This window comes from Lissotriton helveticus, chromosome 2_1 (genome assembly GCF_964261635.1).
Source record: "Lissotriton helveticus chromosome 2_1, aLisHel1.1, whole genome shotgun sequence".
Taxonomy (NCBI): domain Eukaryota; kingdom Metazoa; phylum Chordata; class Amphibia; order Caudata; family Salamandridae; genus Lissotriton; species Lissotriton helveticus.
This window is the reverse complement of record NC_136059.1, coordinates 487,374,382-487,401,197: the sequence shown is the minus strand read 5'-3', so window position 1 is coordinate 487,401,197 and position 26,816 is coordinate 487,374,382. Positions and strand designations below refer to the sequence as shown.

Below are 26,816 nucleotides of genomic sequence, written 5' to 3'. Positions count from 1 at the left end.
TTCCCAACAGAATCATTCAGGAGTGTATCATATTATATTACTCCCTTATTGCGCCATTTTTCCTTACCCCAGTTTTACATGGTGTGATATTTTCCACCACCAGGGCAACGGTGAATTATAGTTCAGACCTAATTCCCGCATAGGGTGTTTGATTAGTATTACCGAAATGATTGTCTTTTAATCATTGTCAATAATTTCTTATCCGCTTACCTATGTTTTATAACTCATTATAAAAGGCCTATAGAGATTGTGTGTATTCATTATTCTTATCTCCCGGTCACTACATTTCCTGTTGTCGAATTCCTGAGAGATGGGCTGTTTCCTTGTTCACTGTTGCTCTACTTCATTTTGTCTTCCCTTAAATCAAATAAAAATAGATACATACATTTTCCAAAACTCTCCTGTAAGAAAATTAACCTCTTTAGTACTCTTATTTAGGTGGCATTACACTCCATAGACCAAGAATGGCCCGCAGCTTGCTGTAGATGGAGTGTGTGTGTGTGGGTGGAGGGGGCTTCGAGGGTGGGAGGCGGGTATTGTTCGTTTCTACCACAGTGGGTATGCCCACTTAAGTTATGTATGTTGAAAAATCTAATAAAACAATCATTGAAACTTAAAAGGAAATGAATTAATGACGTAAAAGAAATGATCAGATCAGTGTTACAGTGATGTTCTAACACAAATAAGCAGTATAGCATACACCTAAATCCAACCTACAAAAAATGTCAAGAACAAATGAAACGAATTAATGGGCTGGTAAGTTTTCAGGCTTGAAGAAAATGGAGTCAGGAAAGGCCATGAGATGGACTAAAGATGTCTAAAGCTTTCTTCTCTCATTATCAGAAATATTGTGTCATTCCCTTAGAATTCTTTAAACACTGCCAGTTTATCCGCAAATTGTTTATATTCCTGCAAAGTTCAGGAGGTTTATTAACATGACCAATTATTTTTGTTTTTATTGTATTCTATATTGCCCTTGAAAAGAAGGGGTGGCCAGCAAGTTATTCTAATCATGATAATATTATATAATTATCTTTAAAAACAGCTTCTGTAAAACCTTGTCAGACATTTCACCATTTATGAGAGCTCTCAAAAAAGGGGTTTATATATTTAAAGGTTCCTACTCTTTGTGCCTCCTTGATGGCCAACTAGAAAGGCTTCATACTTTGTTATTTTATTTGGAAATATAAACTTGCACATATTGGTTTGATTTTCAAGACAGAATATAACCTGAAACTGATTTCATAACGTACTGATTTTACTGTTTAGGCTGCATTGAGACCAACAGACGTTGTACTTGAAGTTGGCCCTGGAACGGGTAACATGACTGTGAAGTTGTTAGAAAAAGCTAAAAAGGTAAGCTGGGAAGTAAATGTTTATTGTAGTTTGCAGCATGCAGCACTATATAAGCAATAAAATTAGTTTGTTCTGTGTTTTTGTACACTGCGCTCTGTCATTACTGGATGATTATCTATTGTTGGTGTGAATTTATGGCTACCCTATGGAATGCTTAAATATTACGAGCGCATCAGTAGAGCATCCAACAAATAGTAGGTTTGCTATTCAGTATTTGATTGTACTTTTGTACATGCAACTATTAATGGATAAGGACAACAAGTTGCACCTGTCTTATGAACATTGCAGAGAATTTCCAATCTGTTTTATTTTATTTTATTTTTGTTGAGGCCGCTGCAACGGTTAGCGAAGGGGTTTGTTATCCACCATCTGCTTGCTGTAAGTGTCAATTGCATTTTTGATTCAGCCCACTTGGCAAGCATTCGGTGATTGGAGTGTCAGTCATCTTGAATAACAACACTTTGCCGCTTAGGGGATATGCTTGCATCAGAGGAAAAGAAGTTTGTCTTGGCATGTTATGTGAATAGAAGCTTCATTAGTAACCTCTGAGCAGGAAAAGCTGCTCACCATCACCACCAAGGCTTCTAACTTGCTAGTAGGAACTCAGTACTGCAAAGTAGTCATTCAGTTGCCATGGTCCCTAGACAATCCTCTTTGGTGCCCCAGCACAGTCTACCACTGGCCCTGAATTTGCTGCATTTATACTCATGCTCTGGCCTTGCTAGACCTAATTGGCTGGCAGAAAATGCAGGTAAGGTCCCAAAATAATGGACAGTTTTATTGTAGACCGGCAGCTGCATCTTCATTAAGTAGGTGTACACAAAGAAAGAGCTGAATATCCTATAAAATCAATGCAAGCAAGTAAAGGCTTGTTGTTAGCTTTATGTTAGTGCACCAGTCACTTTGGCACAGGGTTGTCAACGGCGCAACAGGAACAATATGAGAAATTAACTAATGTTTCCCTCCCCTAAGGTCTCTGATAATTCCATAATTAAAGTGTTGCCTTTTAAGTAATGCTCTTCTAAGCTGGTAGTTACTGTTAAATGATCCTACACATTTGTTACTAAATACATCCATTGTCGCAGAATGAGGTGTATTTTTTGCAAAAGCTTTTGCTGACTCTGTTATCCCACACCTCCTTCATGCTCTCCAACGTGATTTGCTTTGTATGACGGCCATTCAGTAGCCTATGTTTCTAGAACAGTAGTCCTCTGCGCTTGTTAAGCAGGCATGAAAGTGGCTTGTGACCCTACTCTTGCTTGGACTTATGGCACATTAACACTGGTCTGTGGAGGGCTCAGTCATCAAATGGAGAAATGCAGGTTACCAAGTTCGCACATCTGCCAGTATTTATGATGCTTGGGAGGGTGACTCATCTACTCGCCTATCACCGTAGAGCAGTTCTGCTTCCTCTAAGAAAACAGCATCCGCATCGCCTTGTTGCAGGAGAGAGATACAACACCCACAAATGAGCTCCTTCTGATATGGAGGGAGAGATGACTTCCTGTACTTTCAGTACACTCTGACTCCAACAGTGCCGACATCCATTATAAGCATTACCCCGTACTCTCCTGTGCTAGTGGTTTTTGTTTTATATTCCTCTGTTCTTACCCAGAAAGGGGGTGGCTTCATGAGTTGATGTCCTGCGGCATGATGGCAAGTGGCCTTTTTAGGTCTCGCATACGCAGCGGGCATGCGCTGCTACGGAGGACCTTTAGCCGTCTCTTTGGTCATTTTCAAGCACACACTCGTGCTTGTGGCGGCATCCACCTTGCGGGAGCGTGCAGGGGTGCACCACAAGCACAGTGTAGTGCTTGAAAATTAGCAGATTGCGCAAGCACACACGCACCAATCCCGGGCTCACCTCCTGCTCCCCCACTCTCACACGCATTCCTTGTTTTTTTTAACTTTAAGCGTGAGACGCGCACCCTTGTTTTTAGGTCGAGTAATTTATTACTCGAACCTATTACATCTGAAACTAAGTCTCTTGAACCAGCCAGATTTCCTACAATGCATGTTAATTATTCAACCATGACGCTTCTCCAGCGCGCTCTTGGCCCGTTCCCTCCCACTCGCTCGCATCCCGCCCCCCCACCAGGCTCTTGAAGCGCGCCGCTTTGCCAGCGCTTCCCTCCCACTCGCTCACTCCCCGCCCCCCACCGACTTCTTTTTTTTATAGCAGAGACTTCGCTTCACTACTCCTTTGCTATAGCTCCGCTCACCAATCACTGTGTATTAGAATTTAATGTATTATTTTCATCTCTTGCTCCAGTGCGTCTTTTGTTTTCCAAACCTTTTCCCATTATCGCACCCATCTCTCCTGCACTCTGCACACTTCCTCATTTCTCTCCTTAACCCACATCTTTCCTGATTCTTTCCCAGCTCCTCTACTTGTTAGGCTCATTTGCTCATAGAATCCCTTTTCTCTCTTTCCCACTCACAATCATATGTATTTCCTTCCTGTTTCTCCACATCTCTTTATTCGTCTGCGTCCTTGCCCCTAGCCTCTTATCAGTATCTCTTTTTACCACGTTTCTCTGCATCACCTCGATCTGTACTCCCCTCTCGCTAGCATCTTTTCAGTTGCATGGACTCCTACTTCACACAACTTTCTTTCCATAGCCCTTTCGTCACTCACTGCTTCCTATCAGCCATCTTCTCATACCACTCCCTTTCCCTGTTCTTTCATGTGTAATTTTTGCCACATATTATGCTCTCCAAAGTCTACCACATACTTTCAGTTTTCCACCTACTTCTACACGCTATTGTGTTTTATATCCTGACTCAATTCGGACCCTACCGCCCGATACCCCTGCTTTTCTTCCTGCCTCTGCCACATCCCTACTGTAAATCTGGCTTCACATTCTCACTCTTCTTTTAAATTTTATGTGCAGCTGTTGGTGAGCTGGAAGCAGGGAGATATTTTTTGAGCGGGCAGTGCTACAATCCAAGAAGTTTGCTTGTTTCTGAAAGCTTGTGGTTGCGAACAGTCTTAATAGAACTCTGAAAGATTGTATAAATGGCCAGTGGTAATGGAGAGAAGGCGTAATTAATTATAGCCCAGCCCAAACGGATGAGTGTTTAACAGTGTACACTTAAAATGTAGAAGACCGTGCAGTCCAGCCTCTAACAAAGACAGCTTTATTAAACCGTGGGAGATGCAATGCTATCCAAATCTCTTCACAAAGCCGATGAATACATGCCCCACAACACATACAGGGGCACACCGCTGAGTTGTCAGTGTAAAATGTGTGATCTCAAAGTATTTTACATTGGTTGCTCCACTGTTTATTTTTGTGTCTTTTGACACCCCTTAGTACAACAGTTGAAGTGCAGACAGAAGGCTACCGAAAATACATATGGGGTATTTTATCTATAGCGAAGACACTAAGATTGCTCATTGATTTTGTTGAAGGAACCAGAGCAGTGCATTCATACCTAAATTGCGGGTGGCCCATGACTCAATGTACAATAAGAATTGATTTATCAGTTGTCATACATCCCTCGATACAGGGCTCAAAAGCCAGATTCTGTACAGGTGTGGCGCTGCAAGGATACACCCCTAGGGCAGCACAGAGACATTTCTCTCATCTAGAACACACAGTTCCCTCACTTCTAATTCATGTTTTCCCACCTCTGCTTCATGCTGTGAATACTTGCTGGGCTTCTCTTCTGTGCCCTCAGTCTTGTCCAGTTTCAATATGGCACCATTCTGTGCTTCAACTCCTCATTTCGCCGAATGCATGTGCCCGTGCACGCGCTTGCCGTTTGATCCCCGAGCCGCCTCCATTATCGCATCAGACCCGCCACAGCAATGCCGAGAGCTTCACACTTCAAAGGAATGCTCTCCCCCGCCCCCCTCTGCGCAATGCCTCTTCTCTCACCCTTTCGCTATCTTCCCCGCCCTCCCACCTTCAGCCTCTTCCTCTGCAGCGCACTCTCTTCCCCCTCCCTCCTCCTCACCCCAACATTTGTCTCTCACACCACAGGCTGCTGCTCCCCCGCCCACCCAGCAATGCCGAGAGCTATTCCCTCCCACTTACTTGCTCCCCTGCTCCCCCACCCGACTTGAAAGGAAGCCTCGCACGCCACGACCAGGAAAACACACACACACGTTCCCAGCAAGATTTTTCTGTGTTTTAAACGCTCGCTGCTGACATCTTCAGTTATGTAATAAAGGTCATCAGTTCACATCCTGGCAGGACCAACTCACACACGTGCTATTTAGTGCTAATTCTTTCACACACATGCGCGCACGCACACACACATTCACAGAAAGATTTTTCTGTGTTTTAAACGGTCGCTGCTGACATCTTCAGTTATGTAATAAAGGTCCTCAGTTCACATCCTGGCAGGACCAACTCACACACGTGCTATTTAGTGCTTAATTCTTTCACACACATGCATGCACGCACAAACGCGCACACACACGCACACACATTCACAGCAAGATTTTTATGTGTTTTAAATGCTCGCTGCACACATCTGCAGTTATGTAATGAAGGTCATCAATTCACATCCTGGCAAGACCAACTCACACTTCCAGCTTCTAAGGTGGATGAATTGAGTACCGTTACATTGGGGAATAGTAGTTCATTTTCATTGTGTTGTGAGTGCGCCTGCTGGCCAAAATAGACTGCCACATTAACGCATGCATGCAACACATAGAGCCAGTGGTTCAACGGCTACGGCTAAGGGGGATACATTTATCACTTTGTGTGCAGACTAATTACTGAGATTCATGCGCATCAGCAAAAATGGAGGCCTGCGGGTCGGCAATCCTCATCACATTCTCTGCCTCTCTCGTCATACATCACTGTAAATTGCCTGGAATGCTGCTCACATAAAGCCTCCCTTTACCTGGGGAATGCTTCTGAGGAGCACGCTGCCCACAGCAGAAAATTATTAACTCACTCTATCTGAGTATCCATCGCACTCACTCTATCGCCAACACTCTATTTATCTATCGCCCCCCCTCTATCGATCTATCGCACTCACTCTATCACATCCCCACAGCATCACTCAGGGGCACCACATTACTACTATGCGCTACCACAGCATCACTGAAAGCCACAGCATCACTCGTCGCAACCACAACATCACTCAGCGCCACCACAGCATCAATCTGTGCAACCATTCAACAACAACTGGTTCAAATATTTTCTCTCTATGTTTCAAGCTTTATTACAAATGTCACAAAAAGATGTTAATATTTCACTTCTGTTCTTGGATTTTAGTCACAATAAAATGCACTGAACATAATCTTCACAAAAGTTATTTACCAAAGTTTAAGCTATTGCCATTATAAATTACAATAACTTTTATTTAAGTATTAATTATTAAAAATTAAATTAAAGCCATTGTTATTTGTAATATCAATACATCTAAGTCACGTTAATACAATACACATTGCATTACAAATGCTATAGGTGTCACATTTGCGAAAGTTAAAACTATTGGGAGAGGAGCTGGCCTAACGGCTAAGGCGCTCGACCTCGGACCTGGGGATCTAGGTTTGAGTCTCAGTAACGACACCAAACGCCTCCTGTGATTCTGGGCCAATCACTTAATCTCCGCGTGCCTAAAATGAAAGTGTGTGTCCTAAAAAACGTAACTTGTAAAAAAAAAACGTAACTTGTGCTATGTAAAGCGCTCTGATACCTGATTCGGTTCGGGTCTAGTTCGCGCTATATAAAACTCTACAAAAAAAAATATATTGGCATTTTAAATGACAAAGCTATTAATTTCGCTATTTTCAAAACCAACACATAAATAACACATTTGTCATTTACAATACCAATGGCTCAAACTTTCTTAATTCGCAACCTATTGCATTGCAAATGCTTGTTTATGCTTTCGGCCAGTCATTGAATATTTTGCCATCCGCTTCGGTCACCCCTCCTGCCATGTTTGTTTTGAACTGCCTCACACCTTGTTTACTTTAGTGAATGAATATTGAGCAATTGAGGCTTCAGCATGCTTTCGCCAGACTCCCCTAAAAATATCCTAGCAAGGTTGCTGCCATGCTTTCATTTATGTCTGGCACATATTTCATTGCAGCCTCCGTGAACTCTTCACTGTTTGAAAGGCACTATACATCCGAGGTTTACTGAGTTGACCCTAGTACTGACTCATTGGATAGCATTATGGAAAAATTGAGTGTCTAGCAATTATTTATAGTCCGTAAAATAGTGTTGCAGTGTTCAAAATGGATTGAATATGAATCCTTTAGTACTGCCATTGACCTTTTTTTGCAAGCATTGGAATACTTCAAGGAGGTGCCTGCTTGTTCTGCAAAATGCCTGTCCTGTGCCCTGACGTGTGTGCATGTGCTGTTATCTAGGTGTATCCTGATTCGTTGTGCAGTGTGTGTTGAGTTGGGTTTCTCCACTGGAAGAGCTGTATGTTGATACGTCTTGCTGAGCAGAGTGCATTGCCTCTCGTGGGGAGTAGTGTATTATTATATACACTTGGAGTGACAGTAGTAAAAGATTGTGCCCACCTTCGATGCCGACCTGCCACTCTAAATCCTGCAGCTGCTGTTTTGAATGGGGTCCTCATGGAAGTGTGCGACAGTGAGCAATTCTGTTTGTTTGTGTGATCAGACCGCTGTGAACCACTGTTTGGCTCCTGTCGGATGTAGTTCTTTGAGCTTCCTCTGTGGTGTGTAGTACATGTCCTGGACTGATGTTTCATTGTTTGCTCAGGCATTTTTGCTTCGGTTTCTGCCACAGGCCACATCTGGTGAGGTGACACGTATACTTCATTCTCTGTACATGTTGCTGATTTGATCTTCCCTTTCGGGACGGCAACCTACCAGGCACGTCACCTCTCATGCTCACACATGCGGGGTGCCAGTCTGCCTAGGGTCTGAGCCATGACCCAACTAGGGTGTACCTGGCTTTGGGAGTCTTCTGGAGCTTGGGAGGGTGTTGGGGCATACATACCGGCTCCAAAATGTAAGGTTCCTTCAGCCTAGCAGTAGGTGGAATCTGAGCATTTTAAAGATGCTGTCGTTTTTGCTCGGGTGTGAGCCTTGATTGCTTTTCCACTTCCTTCCTCGTTCATAGGGTGCATTTATTTAGGAGTAAGCTGTGCCTTTTCCTGCTTTAAAAATGAAAACAAATAACGGCTTATGTCTACTGATCGTGTCACCAATTCCCATCCTTGCCCTTCTTGGCATCATTGTATTTGTTCAGCATAGTCTGTGCCTGGTACATGTTACCATATAGAACAGATTTTCTGATTAACACGCTTTTTTTTATGCATACTCACAGCATCCTTGTGCTCCTATGGTTAGGCTGGTGCAGTCTAACTGCTTATGTATTTTAGTTCTTACAGCTTGTGTGCCTGTCTCTTGCATACCCTCACCCATCAAACAGCCCGTCGCAGTTTCCCCATAACGTGATAACTGCAAATCGGTTGTCATCATGCATGACATGAAAACACTTGCCAAGTAGTCTGGAAAAACAAGCATTTGCAATGCAATAGGTTTCACATTTACACGAGTTTAAGCTATTGGGATTGTAAATGACAATGCCTTATATTTATGTTTTAAAAACAAAAATAAAAGACATTGTTATTTGCAATGTCAGTAGCTCAAACTCGCGTAAATGCGAGACCTATTGCTTTGCAAATGCTTGTTTTCTGAACTGGGAGTATGTTAAATCTAAATATATGATGATAATTTTACAAATCTTGTGGGCATCCATGGCACAATGGAACCTACTGCTGAGTAATCGTTAGCACTGGTGTTAATTCTTTGTATAGTGTTGGCATTCTTAGTACAATGGGGGCATTCGTGGTGTAATGCTTATTTTGGCATAACATTGGCTGTTCTTGGCAATTGTCATCATCACTGCTACTATATGAGGCTTCAGCCTGTAAGATTCGTGTAACCTCTGCATCCAACCTTTCATACAACCTTCCATGCCCACACTAATCAATCAGCAATTGGCTTATTCCCACACAACCACTAATACACACTGCACACACACACACAGACTCACTAATCAGTAAATCACTTCTAAAGCAGCAGTGCTTGTTTTGATATCATTCTGTCATTTCAGGCAGTGTTTCAACCATGAATACTGTGAAATCAAAAGAATACCATACCACCATTAGAGCTAGGATTAGTATTTCATGTTTGCAGATGTCGTCAATAATGTTATCTTGATTGAGCAGCTCTTGCTGTTATCACATTAGCCTTTTTGTTTAGTTTTGTTATAATCCACTAATCTCAGCGACTTTATAGACCTAGCATAGACCAGTTAACATATCCTGGTATCTTAATTCATCTTTGATTCTTGCTATTAATCTTTTTGTTTTGTGGAGCCAGTGATCAGGTTTTAGTGTGATTTCCCCGCGTGACCACAAGACTTTAGATCTACAGTAGTGCCTGCCTTTTAGTGACTTCACTTGGCACACGATTGAGGGTAAAATGCCCTAATTTCATAAATACTTGATTCTTACAGCCGTTTGACTATTTTCAATAGCCCATTGCTCTAGTTTGGAGGACTGAGCAGAACGAAAAAATAAGAATCAAGTATTTATGCTAGTCAGTGGCGGCTGTTGAAGCTAAGAGCATCATGATGCAGTTATGTTGTGTTTTGTCTTTTTTTTTGGCAGGTAGTTGCTTGTGAACTCGATACACGACTTGTCGCTGAACTTCAAAAGAGGGTACAGGGCACGTAAGTTTCTATTTCTTCATATTATTATGATTTTATTGTTCGTTTCTAATATTCCTTCTTACGTTTCTGTTGTGTGTAGTCATGAGTACAACCTATTTAGTTTTGTACATTACTCGTATGAGCACAGTCAGGGTTTTACGTACCACATATTCTTCGGTGTTAGAAATGGGAGTCTCTAGTTGGCAGAGGTTTGCACCCTGTCCAAGTAGGGACCCTTATTCTAGTCAGGATAAGGGAGTCACACAGGTAAGATAACCCGTGCTCACCTCCCTTGGTAGCCTGGTACAAGCAGTCAGGCTTATCTCCAAAGCAATGTGTAAAGCATTTGTACAAACACACACAGTAACACAGTGAAAAACGTACAAACTGACACCACACTACTTTAAACAAATAGCCAATTTCTATCCGAATAAAACAAAACCAAAATGACATAAATCCAACATACAAAGATATCACTTTTAAAAGGTTCAAAACATTTCAGTTCATATAAATCTTTTAGCACAAAGTACCTGGGATGCATCAAATCAAAGACAAAAACAGGGGAGATTATGCACTAGAAAAGCAAAGCAATGCGTTGATTCTTTACTCTTACGAGAGGTGATGCGTCAATTCCTTACTGAAGCACAGGGGAGGTGATTCATTGATTCCTTTCTGCGAGGAGAGGTGATGTGTCGATCTCGAGACATGCAGCCTCGGTTCCTTATGCTAGGCTAAGCGATGAAAAACTTGGCACACAGGGATAACGCGCTGAAAATCCATACACGCTGTGCCAATGCGGTCGCAGCGGAACAGGTACTGCATCAGTTACCTAGCTGTGAAGCAGGTGATATGTTAATTTCTTCAGCTGCACAGTTAGTGCTGCCCCAAAGTCGGGGCAGGTGCCAAACGTCGGTGACACGGTGCTTGGGACTCTGGCTGTGGCGATCTCTCAGCCGCACAGCAGGCGATTCGCCAATTTTTCAGCCGCACTGCAGCTATGCGTGGGTTTTTCAACCGCACGGCAGTGCTGCATCAGGGAAAATAGGTGCTGAGAGTTGATGTGTGGATGTTCTTGGTTCTTTAGCAGCCAAACCACCTCCAAGGGCCCATAACTCGACTAGGTACCACTTGGCAGGTCAGAACTCTAGCAGAGTAGTTCAGGGGCTGAAGATTAAGTCTTTGATGGCTCTGAGGCTTCTTAACAGGAGGCAAGCACACACAAGCCCTTGGAGATCCTTGGAAGCAGGATGCAAAAAGCAAGGCCCAGTCCTTTCACTGCTCAAGACAGAAGCAACGTCCAACACAGCAAAGCAAAACAGCAAAGTGTCAGTCCCTCCTGACAGCTTCTCCAGCTCTTCTTCTCAACAGTGTGTCCTTTAGTCCATACGTGCTCTTAAGTTATGATGTCCAATCTCCAGCACTTATATCAGTTTCTGCCTTTGAAGTAGGTAAACCTCAAAGGAAAGTCTTTGAAGTATACAAGACCCTGCTTTTCCTTGACCTGGCTCCAGACACACTACAGGGGGGTGGAAACAGCTTTGTGTGGGGACAGGCCCTATTCATCTGTCAGTGACACTCCTCCTACCACTCTAACTCAGGAAGACGCAACAGCCTAGTGATGAGCCATCAGGATATGCAGGGCACACCTCCGCTTCATTTTGTGTGACTGTCTAGAGCGAATGCAAAAAAAGCCCAGCTGTCCCCCTCCCCCAGACATGGATTTAACTGGCAGGCAGATGCATTTGTTATATTTTGTTATGTTATATTTACTTTTGTATAGCGCACGGCTACTCAAAAAGAGTGTCCCGGCGCTTTGAGTAAGGAGGACTACAGTACAATAACATAACACAGTTAAAAAAAAGAAGGAAGCAAGAAAATGCCCACTTTATAAAAGTTGAGTAACTAAATATCTAAGCTGATAATTATTCACTCGCACTATTCGTATCTGTGATCAAGTATTTTAATTTAACTTGACCTTTTTCTTATTTTTGTCATTCATTCATTTTATTATTGCGTTATCCATAAACACTTTCCATATTTATCTGACAACAGTATCAAAACATTGTGCAACAGCTTTTTTCACAATCTTAAACGACATATACTCATTCTGCATAAAAATCAAAATAATTGCATTAGCCCAGTAACCAGTGCATTGCATTCTGGAGTATTTTTTTTGCTCTAGATAGAGCAAGCTCTTAGTAGTTGCACACTTAGGGGGTTAATCTGAAGCCCACTCAGCCACCTATTCCTTTTTTAGAGTTGCCTAACTTTGATCACTATTTAGTCCAGACTCCCTAGTGCATAATCTGGTTGAAGCGTTTCAGAATTCCCTTTTTACTTTAGGTTATCTTCAGGACCAAGGTTGGTTTCTGGACCGAGAAATACAAGTAACTTCACATTTAAATGTTCCCAATTTAATTGTTTTGTTCTATCAAGAGCAAAAAGCAAAAAAAAGAATACTCCAGAATACAATGCATGGAGAAACCAAAAATACGAAAAAGGTCAAGTTAAACTAAAATACAATACTTGATCAAAGTTACAAGTAGTGTGAGTCAATAATTATCAGCTAAGGTGTTTCGTCGTTCAGTTTAAATGGTGGCCTAACCTAGCTGATAGAATAGGCACAACATCCGTTCCCAAAGCCGCAATCATAACTTACTAAAATTGCTAATTTTCAAACACGCAGTTTAAAAATCAACTTCACTAAAAGATGTATTTTTAAAATGTCAGTTTAGGGACCTCAAGCTCCAACTCTCTAGCTCTTCCCAATTGGAAGTTACACTTGTTAGATGTTACAAGGCAGCTCCAATGAAAACCTATGAGAAAGTCCTTGCAATAGTGAAGAATGGAATTAGCAATATTTCACTTTCAGGACATGTAAAACACACCAGTACATGTCTTACCTTTCACATACACTGCACCCTGCACATGGTACTACCTTGGCCCGACCTTCAGGATGCATTGAATTTGAATTTGAATTTAAAAAGCTTATATAGCGCATCGTACACCATTGCGGTTTCTTGGCGCTTTAACGGCTTGCAATAACCTAGTAATGGACCATTTAGAGTGGGAAGGCCTGAGCAAACAAAAAGGTTTTCAGGCCCTTGCGAAAGGCCGAATATTGTTTAGAACTTCGAAGGTGGTCCGGCAGGGAGTTCCAGAATACCGGAGCTAAGAAGGAAAAATTAGAGCCTCCCCATTTTTTCCTAGTGAAACGAGGGACTTGAAGTAGGGACCGATCCGACGAACGAAGTTGTCTGACGGGAACGTAGTTGGTTAGAAGTGATGAAATGAAGGCCGGAGCCGTTCCCTGTCTTGCCTGAAAGACCATGCACCCCATCTTAAAAAGTGAGCGTTGCCGGACAGGCAGCCAGTGTAGTTCCTTCAAAAGAGGTGTAGAATGATGGAACCGGGGAAGGCCATACACCAGCCGGGCTGCTTGGTTCTGCACCAGCTGGAGTTTGCGGAGGCTGTATGCCGGAATGCCGTTGTAAAGGGCATTGGCATAGTCTAGCCGGGAGATGACCAGGGCAGACATAATGAGTTTAAGTGCCAACGGGGAAAAGAAACGGGAAACAATACGGATAGTTCGGAGCATAAGGAAACAAGAAGAGACAATGGCAGCAACCTGTGAGTGAAGGGTGAGCTGGTGATTAATTTTTATACCCAAAGTTTTTACCGTAGAAGAAGGAAGGGGAGGGGTACCAAGAGTGAGAAGCCAAAAGGAAGAGTTCCAGGGACTGGAGGAGCCACCAGTGAGCACCAACTCGGTTTTGTCCGGATTGAGCTTCAGATGGTTGTGGCTCATCCAGTCCCTGATAATAATCATAATAGACTGTAAATTGGAAATAGCGTGAGGAGAGGAAGACAGGTCGAAGACCAGCTGGAGGTCATCCGCATAGTTATACACCGCGACCTCCAGCTGTTGAAGTGCAAAGATCAGAGGGTAGATGTAAAGATTGAACAATAGGGGAGAAAGAGAGGAACCTTGGGGAACACCACAAGTGATCTTCAAAGGGTCTGCCATGAACTCTCCCAGCCGGACCGCCTGTGTGCGATCCCGCAAGAAGGACGAGAGCCACACTAGTGCTGACCCCCCGATTCCCGCTGCTCCGATACGTGAGAGCAAGATGGAATGATCCACCGTATCGAAAGCGGCGGAGAGGTCGAGGAGCACCAGGGCTTGATGTTTATTTTGGTCCCGACCCTCCCTGAGGGTATTTAGGACCGACACCACCACAGACTCAGTCGAGTGTTTGGGGCGGAAGCCAGCCTGGCAGGACGCCAAGCCTCCCGTGGCCTCAACATGGGTGCTAAGCACCGAGGCAACATGCCGCTCAAGCACCTTGCCCAAGAATGGCAGCAAGGAGATGAGCCGATAGTTAGAAGAAATTGCAGGGTCGGCCCCAGGTTTTTTCAGAATGGGCACAATAGTTGCCACTTTAAGGGCCGGGGTCACAACTCCCTGAGAGAGGGAACTATTTAGGAAAATGATCGGGGGCTGTGTGCAGACCGAGAAAATTTGCTGCAAAATACGAGCCGGGCAGATGTCAGCTGGTGAGCCCGACTTAACTTTCAGCAGAGTTTCCCGGAACCCGGTTTCCGTGATAGGAGGAATTGATGTTAGGCTAAGCGGCAGGGCTGGTGGGCAAGGGTCAACATAAGAAGCAGATGGAGGGGGAATGTTGTTTTTAATGTTAAGCACTTTATCAATAAAGTAAGAATGTAATGAGTCGCAGAGGGTCTGAGTAGGAAGGTGTTTCGATGTACTCCTATCTGAGAAGGCTAACTCCTTAACTATCGAAAAAATTTCTCGTGGTTGGTTCTCAGCTGCTAAAATTTTTGATGAAAAGTAAGTGGTTTTGGTTTCAACAATCAGTTTCTTATAGTCCTGCCGTAGTGTTAAGTAGCGACTTTTCAGAAGGGGACAATATTCCCTTCTCCACAGTCTTTCAGCGCGCCGAAGGGACGATTTCTTATCTTTAAGGTTAGTGTCAAACCATCTGTTCGCCTCCTTGGATCTTTTAATTGAAATCCGGCGTAGGGGCGCCGCTGGGTCGCAGCCTTCCGTAAGCCAGGTATCAATCCCAGTGACTTGTGCTGACGAAGGTAAACCATCTAAGTCTGGCACAGTGGCTAGGAGAGAAGATGATAACGAGGTCAAATCGACCCGGTTCCAGTTCCTGGCCCAGACGTTCTTTTCCCGCGGAATCCTGGGTGGTAAGCTAAGATGGAGGGTAAAGAAAATGATGGCATGATCGGACCAAGGACAGGGAGACACTGCTACTGAGGAGATAGAATAGTTAAAGGACCAAACTTGGTCGAGCACGTGTCCACCGATATGAGTGGGCACCTGAACACGGGAAATAAAATTCAGAGACTGAAGGAAATCAGAGAACTGTTTCAAGGCCTGACATTCAGACGGATCATCGGGCCAGTAGTTGAAGTCCCCCAGTATAAGGAGGGAGGCATGATTAACCGTCAGCGTGGCTACTAGATCTTGAAAGGCTGTCGTGAAGTGAGGAGTATTCTGAGGGGGACGGTAGGTAAGTAAACAAATCAGAGGAGGGGAGAAAATATTAGACCGAGCTACCAGATACTCAACAGAGTCTATGAAGGCAGATGGTAGTAACTGAAAGTTGTACTCAGTTTTAGCGATAATCGCCACACCGCCTCCTTTTTTCCCAGCAGGGCGGTCTGCTCGAAGAGCCACATAGGTAAGGGGGAGAGCCGCTAACAGAGCGGGGAGTGACGAGTCACCAAACCACGTCTCTGTTAAGCACAATATATCTGGCTTCTGGGTGGTAAGCAAAATAAATAGGTCCTGGTGATGTTTTACCGCTGACCTTGTATTTAACAAAATAAAAGACAACAAAAGATTACATGTAGTAAAAGGGAAGGTTAGGGCCTGGCAAGTGAGTGCACTTGCCAGGTCGACATGGCATGGGCTTTTTTCTTCTTCCTCTCTTTCTCCTTCCTTTTTCTTTTGGGCGGTGGGTGGGAATGTATTTAATTGTTGCTCCATGTAATACCAGTGCACTTGCCAGTAACGGCGATGGGCCTTGTACGGCACGTTTACTACATGCTTATTCCTGCATTACTTAATAAAAGATTTAAACCATAAAACTGCACTCTTAGACCCTACTGTGGCATGTCTGAGACATGGTTGTAGGGCTACCCGTGGATGGCACAATTAGGGCTGCAGGCTCACTAGTAGCATTTAAATTACAACGCCCTAGGTACACATAGTGCACTTCTTTAGGATCTTACCAGTAAATCAAATAAGCCAATCATGGATAAACAATCACAATTTACACAGGTAACACTTGCACTTTAGCACTGATCAGCTTTGGTAAACTGTCCTAAGTTCTAGAACCAGCAAAAACTAAATGCAGCACACAGTCAAAAACAGGAGGGCAGAAGCAAAAAGACAGGAAAAAACACGCCAAAGATGCCACCAGGTCTAACATTTGGCATCCTACACAAGTGCTATTTTAGAAAGAAGTTTTAGAGAACCTGCAATTTGTATATGAAAGGACATTTGCAGTAATGTATATGGGTGCCTTCCTGAAGAAAAACGCATATTTCTGTTAATCTGTGTTAGGGCTCTTCCAGATAATGTTGTGTAGTTCCTAAATACCCTATACAGGATCTGCGAGTTTGGATAACATAAACTGTGGGATTGGTGGCAGACTGGTTCCGTGCACCCCCACCGGATATGTTAGCCTGTCTGTTTCAGCTAGCTCAGAGTGCCACTAGAATCTCCTCTTATCGGGGAGAGAATAGTGTTTGGCAACCCCAGAACATGACAACCCGGATCCCTCAGAATCGTGGAAATAATTTACTGCCTTTCACCTAGTCACTCGTGCTCGCTCACTTGGTCTCAGAGATACACAGAGTAAACATACTGGGCGTTTTGTCAATAAGAATTTATTGAACAGTTGTTATTCTAGTGCAGAATAGATAAGCTGTATCAACCATTAGAGAGTAGCAGAGATATTTGATTAGCATTACTACAAAAGTAAAAGGATGGTACAGTTCTACCATTTTGCATTAATCATGTGTGTATGTATATATATATATATATATATATATATATATATATATATGTGTGTGTGTATATATATATATATATATGCAAAACTGAATCCTGACCGCCAAACGTGGCGGAAACAGCAGGCGTGGACCTCTTCAACACACAGCAGTGTTTAAACGCGAACCAAAGCCACAGCAGACAAAGGTGTTCACCAATCCATTTTATTTGCAGAAAAATGTAAGAGCCAGTGCCCTCCCTGACGCGTTTCGCTCCGCAAGCGGAGCTTGATCACATGACGCGTCAGGAGTAGGACGAGCATTAAATTGACAATAAAAGCCCAAGCGCCTAAAGAAACAGGACGCAAGGGTGGCATGAAAGCAAATGAACGTTAAATCAACATTCAACACATTATTACACTCAAAATTGTCTGTTTACATCAATAAGAGCTGGGGGGCACAACATCACTGCATAGTGCATTAAAAATTATAAATCGAGTTGGTGTTTATCAATATAGCAATAGTAATAAGGCCTCAAAACCAAATTAGATCTCAATGCTTTAACCTGAGGACCTAGACGATTAAAAATGCCAAACGAAACATATGTATCACAAGATCAGCAACAAAAATGATAAAATATCAAAAAATGATAAACAGATCAAAATGTGAAAACAGTTCATTGCCAGTGCAATCATGATGGTCTATTTAATCTACGTCCAAAGGTATTAATAATATTCTTGCTCAAATCAATACATAATTTTTCTTATCATGCATGCCCCCTCAGAGGAGTGAATACAAAAAGTGCCTTCATGCTAAAGTGTCAATGTCTAAAATTCATTGCATAATACAATAAAAAACTTTAATAATGTCAGCGGAAGAACCATTATGAAAACTCACCCATAATACTGTGCAAAAAATACAACAAACAGATTCATTTTCTTTAGTCATTTTTAGAAATATTTAGATTCAGGTCAGATGGATAATACGTCACTCAACCTCATAGAAAGTGGTGTAATTCATCAAAGGCATTAAGTCCATTGGGGGCCCGGGTGTCAAGTAATAAAATAAAAAACGCCTCTTTTTGACGCAACAGCTTTTCACGATCCCCCCCTCTGCCTGGGTTGGCCACCGAACACAGCAAAGTGTACTTTAGATCTTTTAATTTTTTATCATGTACAGCTTTGAAGTGGCGAGCCACCGGATAAGTCATATCCGAGTTAACAATGGCTCGGATATGTTGCAGGATACGCTGATATGCAGGGAGTTTAGTACTCCCTATATAGGATAAAGAACATGTGCAGGTAAGTTGGTACACTACATATTCGCTGCGACATGTCAGATGTTCTTTTATGGGGATCAACTTATCATTGAAAGCCGAGGTGTAGTGGGTTCCATTCTCAGCAAATGTACAGGCACGACACGACGTACATCTAAAAAAACCTAATTTGTTTAACCAATTGGTTTTAGGTGGCAGTTCTGGCTGTGTTCTGTCTAATGCGTCTTTCATAGACGGAGCCCTCCTAAAAGTGATGGCCGGTGATTTGGGCAAAAATGGTGCTAAGATGACGTCGGTTAATACAATTGGCCACTCAGATCGAATGATTTGGCTAATCTTAGAGATCTGAGAACAAAAAGTGGTGATAAACCGAACAGAGCCCTGTTCAGTAGTGTCCCTCTTCTCCTTGTTCCTGGGAGTGAGGAGATCCTCTCGAGACCGAACACCAACCTTTGCCAAGGCCTGATCAAGAATGGCTCCACTATAACCTCGCCTCAGAAATCTAGTCCTAGATTCCCTTAAACACTGTTCCAAGCTGTCAGGGCTACTGCAGATTCTTTTTATTCTGATGAATTCACCCAAGGGTATACTATTGATAGTATGGGTCGGGTGAGCACTGCGGGCATGCAAGATGGAATTGCCCGCAGTGCTTTTTCTATGGAGCTTAGTCTGAATGGTGTTCTGATCAATGTAAAGCTGGACATCCAGGAATTCAGCCGCATCAGAAGTGATACTAGCCGTAAACCTCAGATTCCTGTCATTGACGTTGACATCTCTCACAAATGCCGCTGCCTGATCTTGGGTGCCTCGCCAGATGATAAAAATATCATCGATAAAGCGCCAATAATGCACAAGATGAGGAAGCCAATGTGTGTGAGTGACCTCGAGAACATGCCTCTCCCACCAGCCAACATGGAGGCAGGAATAGCTGGGGGAGAAGCATGAACCCATGGCCACCCCTCGCTCCTGGTGAAAGAACTCCTTCCCAAATTGGAAATAGTTATTGACAAGGCACAACTTTATCATGTCCATGAGCATTAGGTTGTGATTTCTAAAGTCTGCCTCTCTGCTGTTCAAGAAATATTCAACTGCATGGAGTCCCTGCTCATGGTTAATGCTGGTGTAAAGTGCCTCTATATCCATCACCAGAAAACAATAATCAGGACACCACGTGACGTGACTAACTTTGACCAAAAAATCTGTGGTGTCTTTCAAAAATGAGGGAAGGGAAAACATATGGGGTTGCAGAAAAAAATCAACATATTTCGAGATGTTCTCATTCATGCTGCCTAGAGCTGAGATGATGGGACGGCCTGGGACAGGAATGGTGCATTTATGGATTTTGGGCAAAAGATAAAACAAAGGAGTGATAGGGTGTGCAACATTGAGAAATTTAGTTTCCTCTTTGGTGAGTAAGCCATTTCGAAACCAACGATTGATGTTTTTTCTCGTGTTTTCATGGCTTTTTAACATCGTGAATTTAGTACACTTTGTATAACATGATACATCACCAAGTTGCCTGTTTGCTTCAATAGTGTAGTCAGACTTCGCCCATAACACTGTATTCCCTCCCTTATCAGAGTTTTTGACGATGACCTGGTCATTGCCCTGGATCTTCTTTACAAGTCTCCTATATTGCATGTTATTAAAATCGACCTGTCTTTTCTTTTTCAGCACCTTTTTATTCAAAGATTTGAATTCTGTTATAATCCTGTCACTAAAGACGTCAACAGCGTCCTTAGGCATCAAAGGTAAAAAAGTTGATTTTCCACGGAAGGTAGTGGGTGGAGAACAATTAACATTCATGACCTGACTTACTGACAAATCAGTTTGCGTGTTGCTTTCATGGTCTAGAGACAATAATGACTGTAAGCCCTGTAGATCTTTAACCTGCAAAGATTTGACATTAGATGTTATCTCATCAGACACAGCATGTATTGATGCATTATCAGGATGTAATAAAAAATATTTTTGCAATTTAATCTTTCTGATAAATTTAAAAACATCAATCCGTGCTTGGACATAGGAAAAGTCGTTAGGGGGACAATACGACAATCCTAGCGAGAGAAGTTGTTCCTCTGCCTTGGATAAAGTCAAATCAGTCAAGTTGATTACAGTATTATCATGCTCACTCGTTAATTGTTCCAATTCTTGCGAGTCTTGCCTCGTTTGCCACCTCTTTTTGGCGCTGCGTTTCCTGCAGCGTCGCTGTTGGCTGCCGCTTTGTCTGCTTGAGGAGGAATGTTCCGTGAGCGCAGAGAGTACCTCCGGTCCTCGCTGACAAAATTTAATTCATCAGCCATAGAGAATTTAGTTAAGTCAATTGAGCTTATCGCTGAACGTGATAAGCTTTCTTCGGAGCCACTGAAAGACGCCACTGAAAGGTTATCCTGATTGGTTGAGGTAGGATCGATGTTTGACCCAGCATCGGCATTGATGGTTGTTTGTTGCCCAGTGGACATGGCCTTGCGTTTGTATGAATCATATTTCCGTGAAAACGTAAATATGCGCCCTGTCTCATAATCCTCTTTATCCCTGGCAAACTTGTTGATTTTTCGTTCTTGAATTGTTTGCCCCAACTTGGTGAGTCTTGAATCAATTTCCTTTCGGGCATTTGCAATTAATTCAGTGTCGCCTGATGCCTCTAATAATGCATTAGTTTTTTCTATTTCAATTAACAAAAGTTCTCTATCAGAATGGGCATATTCAGTCAGAATTAATAACATGTTCCTTGATGACTGAAGACTGTTCTCAGCCCACCTCTGAAGCATTTTAGGGTCCGGATTTTCATATGTTGGTACTATCATTACTCGTAATCCCCTGGGGACACGGTTAACTTCCAAATACTTGTCCAATGATTTTTTCTCCCACCATTTAGAAAGTTCACTGCGAAGCAATTTTTCCAAGGTTTTAAGTAGGTCTTTAGTGCTATTGCTCGCATTTGTTGTACGACCTGCTTGAGTATTTGTGGGATTTGCAATGGGTAAGTTCTCATATAGCGCCTCCGCCGCCATTTCCCTACTCCTGAGAGCGTCGGTGGATAACATAATTGCAGTTGTTAATATAACGGCTTAAAATGCCGCTGGATTTAAGTTCGTAAATGCTGCTGGTAAACGATAAATAAATATCGTCAATGGTCGCTTTGTCAATGCTGATATTTGCTTAGGGCCTGCCTTATTCAGTAAATATCACTGGTGCGCGCCAGCAACTCCTTACCAGAAACGGTCCAGAACGCCGAGTGAAACCAACGCCTCCCTCCGCTTCCCGACACTTCTCCGGATCAGGTGCTGCACAGCGCCGGCCAGTTGAGTAAACACAGTAGGCAGGGGGCACGGTCAAAGTACTTTTTCCAAGTTCAATCGTTGGAACGCAAGCGTTCGAAGTTTGACAAAAAACCGTGCCACAAATCCCAAGCGGGTCCACGAAACCGGAAGCAAACCAACTCCGGTGAAGAAATGCAAAACTGAATCCTGACCGCCAAACGTGGCGGAAACAGCAGGCGTGGACCTCTTCAACACACAGCAGTGTTTAAACGCGAACCAAAGCCACAGCAGACAAAGGTGTTCACCAATCCATTTTATTTGCAGAAAAATATATATATATATATATATCTCGAAAACAAGAAGAAGTAAAACTGCCGTCCCGGGTCCCCAGGAAAACAGACAACTCCACGAATCCAATATCCAGGCAAGGTTTTTTATTAAGCAACGCTTAACAGAGAGAGAAAACTGACGCGTTTCGGGCGGGGTGCCCTTGATCACAGTCAATTAAAAACCCCTCACACCTGAACTTTTAAGCTGCATGTGCATACCATGTGACACCTATAGACACGGAAGACATACTATCATTACGTATATTTTGGCAAATGTTCGGGAAAAGGGGAAAAGACACATAATGTTAACGTGGCTTAAGCTTCCCTGACACAAAAAAGTTGATATCTGACTGAATTCAAAATATAATGTTGACACAAATTCTAACCGCATAAATGCTTAGTGTCACATATTTATAAAAGTTTACAGGGGCAAGAATGGTAAAGATTCTATCATTTATGTATACCGTCAGTAAAGGAGTAAATTGGATAAAGTAAATACCATTATTTCATCACATGCTAACCAAACTTTAACTGAGTATGTTGACACAATTAATAATCATTATCTATACAAGAATATACATATAACTATAAAAATAAATGTCACTCATATATGTACATATTATTGTCGTCTATTTACTCTATATACAAACGACCAAATCTCATATGTACATCTGTGTTGGAAATACTATGTTCAGTGGATATTATCTTAATACTCAATAAATACTGTACAAATATATACAAATATACATAAAAATCAAACAATTCATGCCCTGTTTGTGAGTGGGTGGGGACATCGTTATATAGTGATGGCAACCCCACCTAAATGTGCTTAATAAGGGGACATCAAACTAATGATGGCAGCCCCTGATTTCCCAAACAGGTCTCCTACGTCTAATAGTATATAAACCCCAACAACAATAATGGGATTGTGTGCCCAACATCTAGTGAGTAACATAATACAAAAATAAACATAAATGAACAAAGTCATTGAATATTGTTTCACTTTGAATATGGTAGTTGTGCATACATCATACACCAACATACAGTAATGGTAGATTTAATTCAAAGTTCAAACGTGAAATATATACATGGGGCGAAGTGAAGGAAAAGTAAGTCAACTTACTAAAAAACACAAAAGGGGGTGTATACAATGATTAGTTTTATTTGGTGAGTCAGTATGGTGACCTAAGAGGGGAGGCGGACTACACTGATAAACTTTTAGGCAAAAAAAAAAAATATATATATATATATACTAGCAGCCCGTCCCGACGTTGTCCGGGGCAGAAGGGGGCTGGGGGGCAGCACCGCTGCAGGAGACGCTCAGCAGAGTGGCCAGCAGCAGGAGCGTCGAGTCTGTCTGTTTTCCTTAGTGAACCCTTTGCGTGGCGTCGTGAAGGCTGTGACGTATGTAATAGCAATAGGAGGGCCATGAATGTAGCGTTCCTACATAACGCGTCTTGTTGATGGAAGCCGCACCGTTGATGGAAGCCGCGCCCCTTATAAGGCATAGTTACAGAACTGATGCGCCGAGTGTGTCTGCCTGAAGTGAATAAACATCAACTTCTACATTCATGGCATATGTGAATGTTTTTTCCGTTTACTTACACATGGCGACGTCCCTCGAACCCCCGCCCACGCTCTTTGTCACCTCCCTCAGTAAGTTACACCCGCCCACGCTCTTTATGTGCCCACTGTCACTATCGCTTACTTCTATAGATGCTTCAATGTTGCAGCGAGTTTCTGTCTTCGTGCAGCGAGTTTCTGTGTTACTGAACTCGCGGTGTTTTGTGTGTGCCTGCTGCGCTCTGTGTGCCTGAAACTCGCAGGCCCTGGAAGCGAGTGACGTTGTATGGGCCATGCCCCTCTGCCAATGTTGCCGCCCACAGGTTTAGTTTGACACGCCCATGCTACCCCCTAACAGCAGAAGAACGCCCACAAGGAACTACTTTACCCCGAATATTGTTTTCACTTTGTAATGTATATGTTACCCAAATGTATAGCCTATGTCCATCTCCTGGACCTCCCCTTTCCAACGCTGTATTGGGTGTTGTGATTGGTGGTGTACTTTTCGAGTTTACCTGGCTCAAAGGACACAGTTCTCTCTTTATAATAGTAGTATACAATAGATATGTATGTACATAAAATACATGATAAAAAGTGTGTACTCCTACGATGCTTCCTTAACTAGATGTACCTAAATGTACCTATCATCTCTGTAGGTGTTATGCCAAGAATCCCTCTAGGATCTGTTCAAACCCATTATCTGAGAATGAGATAAATTGGGACCCGTCCTGGTCTCGAGTTGGACACCCTGCGAGGGATGTTAGACCACTGCGAGCTGGAGGGTCTGCATGCAGAAACCTCCGCTTCTCTGGTCAGTGTGTCAGCCGGGAAGTCACGGTCTCCTCTGTTTTTTTAAGCAATACATGATGTATTTATGCCCATAGGTCTCCCCAGGGGTCCTACCTTGCTGTGTTACTGTGTCGGCCTAGAGGATGACGTCGAACCTGAACTTTTAACAGAGATATTATACAGGAGATGGTAGTCCTGCTGTGTTTCCAAGAAACCTCATGCATAATGTATGAGATTCGAACTCTGGAAAACCCGCGTTCTGAATGCAGTGTCGTATCTAGGGAAAAGGTCAGTCCCTAAGAACCGTTATGCATGTAATGTAGGGAAGAATATAGGTGAAAGGTTGTAATGTTACCTGCTCCTATATAGGATACCTATATGGAATATAACAGTAACACAATGTTTCTTTTAAATGATGAAGCTTGAAACACTTGAAAAATGTAGTATTAGGATTTTTACTTGGTTGGTACAAAGACATTTCCATGATCTGCTTTTAAAACTGCTCTTAAATGTGTTTAAGAGCAGTTAAACATAGGGTGTAAAGGAAAAAGTGTGAAATGGCAGCCATTATTGGATGATTTCAAGTATTTCTTTGTGGAACTCATACATGCGAGAGCAGGCAAAAACACTTGTGTGTAATTCAAAGGAATTTGGACACCATCAACATTTAGCCAGTGTAACTATTTCCTGGATGCTAAAGCTTTGACTTTTTGAAATCATGGTTATAATCATTGCCCTGAACTTTTGCTCTACGTAAAGTCTGGTTAGCTGTTACTGAGAGACTCCAAGGTCAATGTTAATGTTAGTGAAATTTATATAGCGCTGCTGTTACCCGGAGGTCATATCTCCTGTGGCCAAAGGAAAGAAAAATTGTTGGGCAAACGCTAGGTCTTTAGGCTCTTCCTAAAAGCTAAGAGGCTTGTGATTCATCTTAACTGAAACAGCAGATTGTTCCCGGCTTTGGCAGCACTGTAGGCAAAACTTCTACCTCCCCATCGAACTTTTTTTATGCGTGCCACTGAGACCAGCCTAGCCCCTAATAAACGAAGAGGTCTATACGATGTATACCATTCGAACTACTGCTTTAGATAGTCAGGTCCTGAACAATGCAACGCCTTAATAACTAGACAAAGGGCTTCGAAGCGAACTCGGTTCCTTACCGGTAGCCAGTGCAATTTGTTATTTCCTTGGTAATGGGAACAAATCGAGGTGTGCCCGAGAGTAGTCTAGCTGCTGCATTCTGCAATGTCTGAAGTTTTTCAGGTGCCTTTGTAGAGTAGAGTGAGTGAATGTAATTACTGTAGCTCTCACAAATTCTTGAAAAGCCTTGAGAGAGAGTAGCAAATACTATGCACAGCCTTTCCCACATGGGCTTGCAAAGAGAGAAATTCTTTGATGCTAAAATCTGTTTTGTGTTTTTTCTTCTGCCCATAACCTTGCTGCATGAAATGACCAAATCAACACCAGGTCAACACTCAACAAATTTTCGTTTATCCAGTTTGAAAAAACATCAGTCAATTCCAATTTCACATAGCAGCAGTAAAACATAAAATTAACGTTTAGTAAGTAGCAAATCAAAGAAAAAATACATTCTGTCAATGAATTACCACACAAAATCTTAAAAATCTAATGCTAACAAAATATATTCTCAAATGTGTTAGGACAAAATTTAAAAATCCTTGAAGTGTAGGGAGCATATTGCATAACTTCGATTTTCGATCTCCCACGATGCTAGAGTGACTCACAGTGCAGTTCCAGTTTCACTGATCGACTGGTTTCCGGTTACAGCTGCCTTTAGCGATCATCCATAGGCGACGACTGGTTTCCGGTTACAGCTGCCTTTAGCTGTCGTCCACAGGCGAGTGTCTCTTTCTTGGAGGAGTACCAGGGTCCACTTCGAGGACTCGTTCTCCCAGCATGCACTTCAGCGTTCAGCAGTGGGCAGGTGATCCTGGGCAGGTTGATTTTCACAAGTTCAGGCCTCCTTCAGCTTTTTTGTTGTTGTTAAACAGGAGGCACAAGTGGATCCTTTTTCCACAAGTGGCCACTATAGGGACAGTCCATTTGGCATGTCCCTCGGCTTCAGCAGGTCCAGTCTAATCTTTGGTGCATCCTCTCTTTGCCGGGTCCAGGGAGCAGTAGGGCAGTCTTCCTTCAGATTTTGACACAAGTGGAGCTCTTCCTTCATGAGTGGACACAGCAGGTACAGTACTCTTTGCCAGTCCCTTGCGTTCAAGGTGCAGCTCTTCCTTTGTTCAGCCTTTCTTTGCTGGGTCCAGGGAGCCGTATGGCAATCCATCTGCCTTCTTACTAATCCAGCAGTGATCTGATGGCTCTGGGGTTCCACTTTTATGCCATCTTCTTGTTTGTAGGAGGGGGGGGATTCGCTAACCAGTAAAACGATGGTTCCCACAAGGCTCCCCATCCCACTTATTTCCCTTCCTGGGGGTTTGGCCCTCAAACAATGCCAGGGTTCTCCACCCTAAACCAACATGGGGCATAGGCATTCTACCCCTGTGTGGAGTCTTGGGAACACCCC

The 26,816-nt window shown here is 42.9% G+C and overlaps 1 protein-coding gene across 3 annotated transcripts in view; it reads left to right on the top strand.

Annotated features, from left to right (window-relative positions):
• Positions 1–26,816, top strand: part of DIMT1 (DIM1 rRNA methyltransferase and ribosome maturation factor) — a 186,665-nt gene that overhangs the window by 98,028 nt on the left and 61,821 nt on the right. For all 3 annotated transcript variants that reach the window (XM_078675138.1, XM_078675137.1, XM_078675139.1), the window contains 2 exons: positions 1,270–1,356; positions 9,985–10,046. In XM_078675138.1, coding sequence (XP_078531264.1) covers positions 1,270–1,356; positions 9,985–10,046 — 149 coding nt within the window. The remainder of the gene's footprint in view (positions 1–1,269; positions 1,357–9,984; positions 10,047–26,816) is intronic.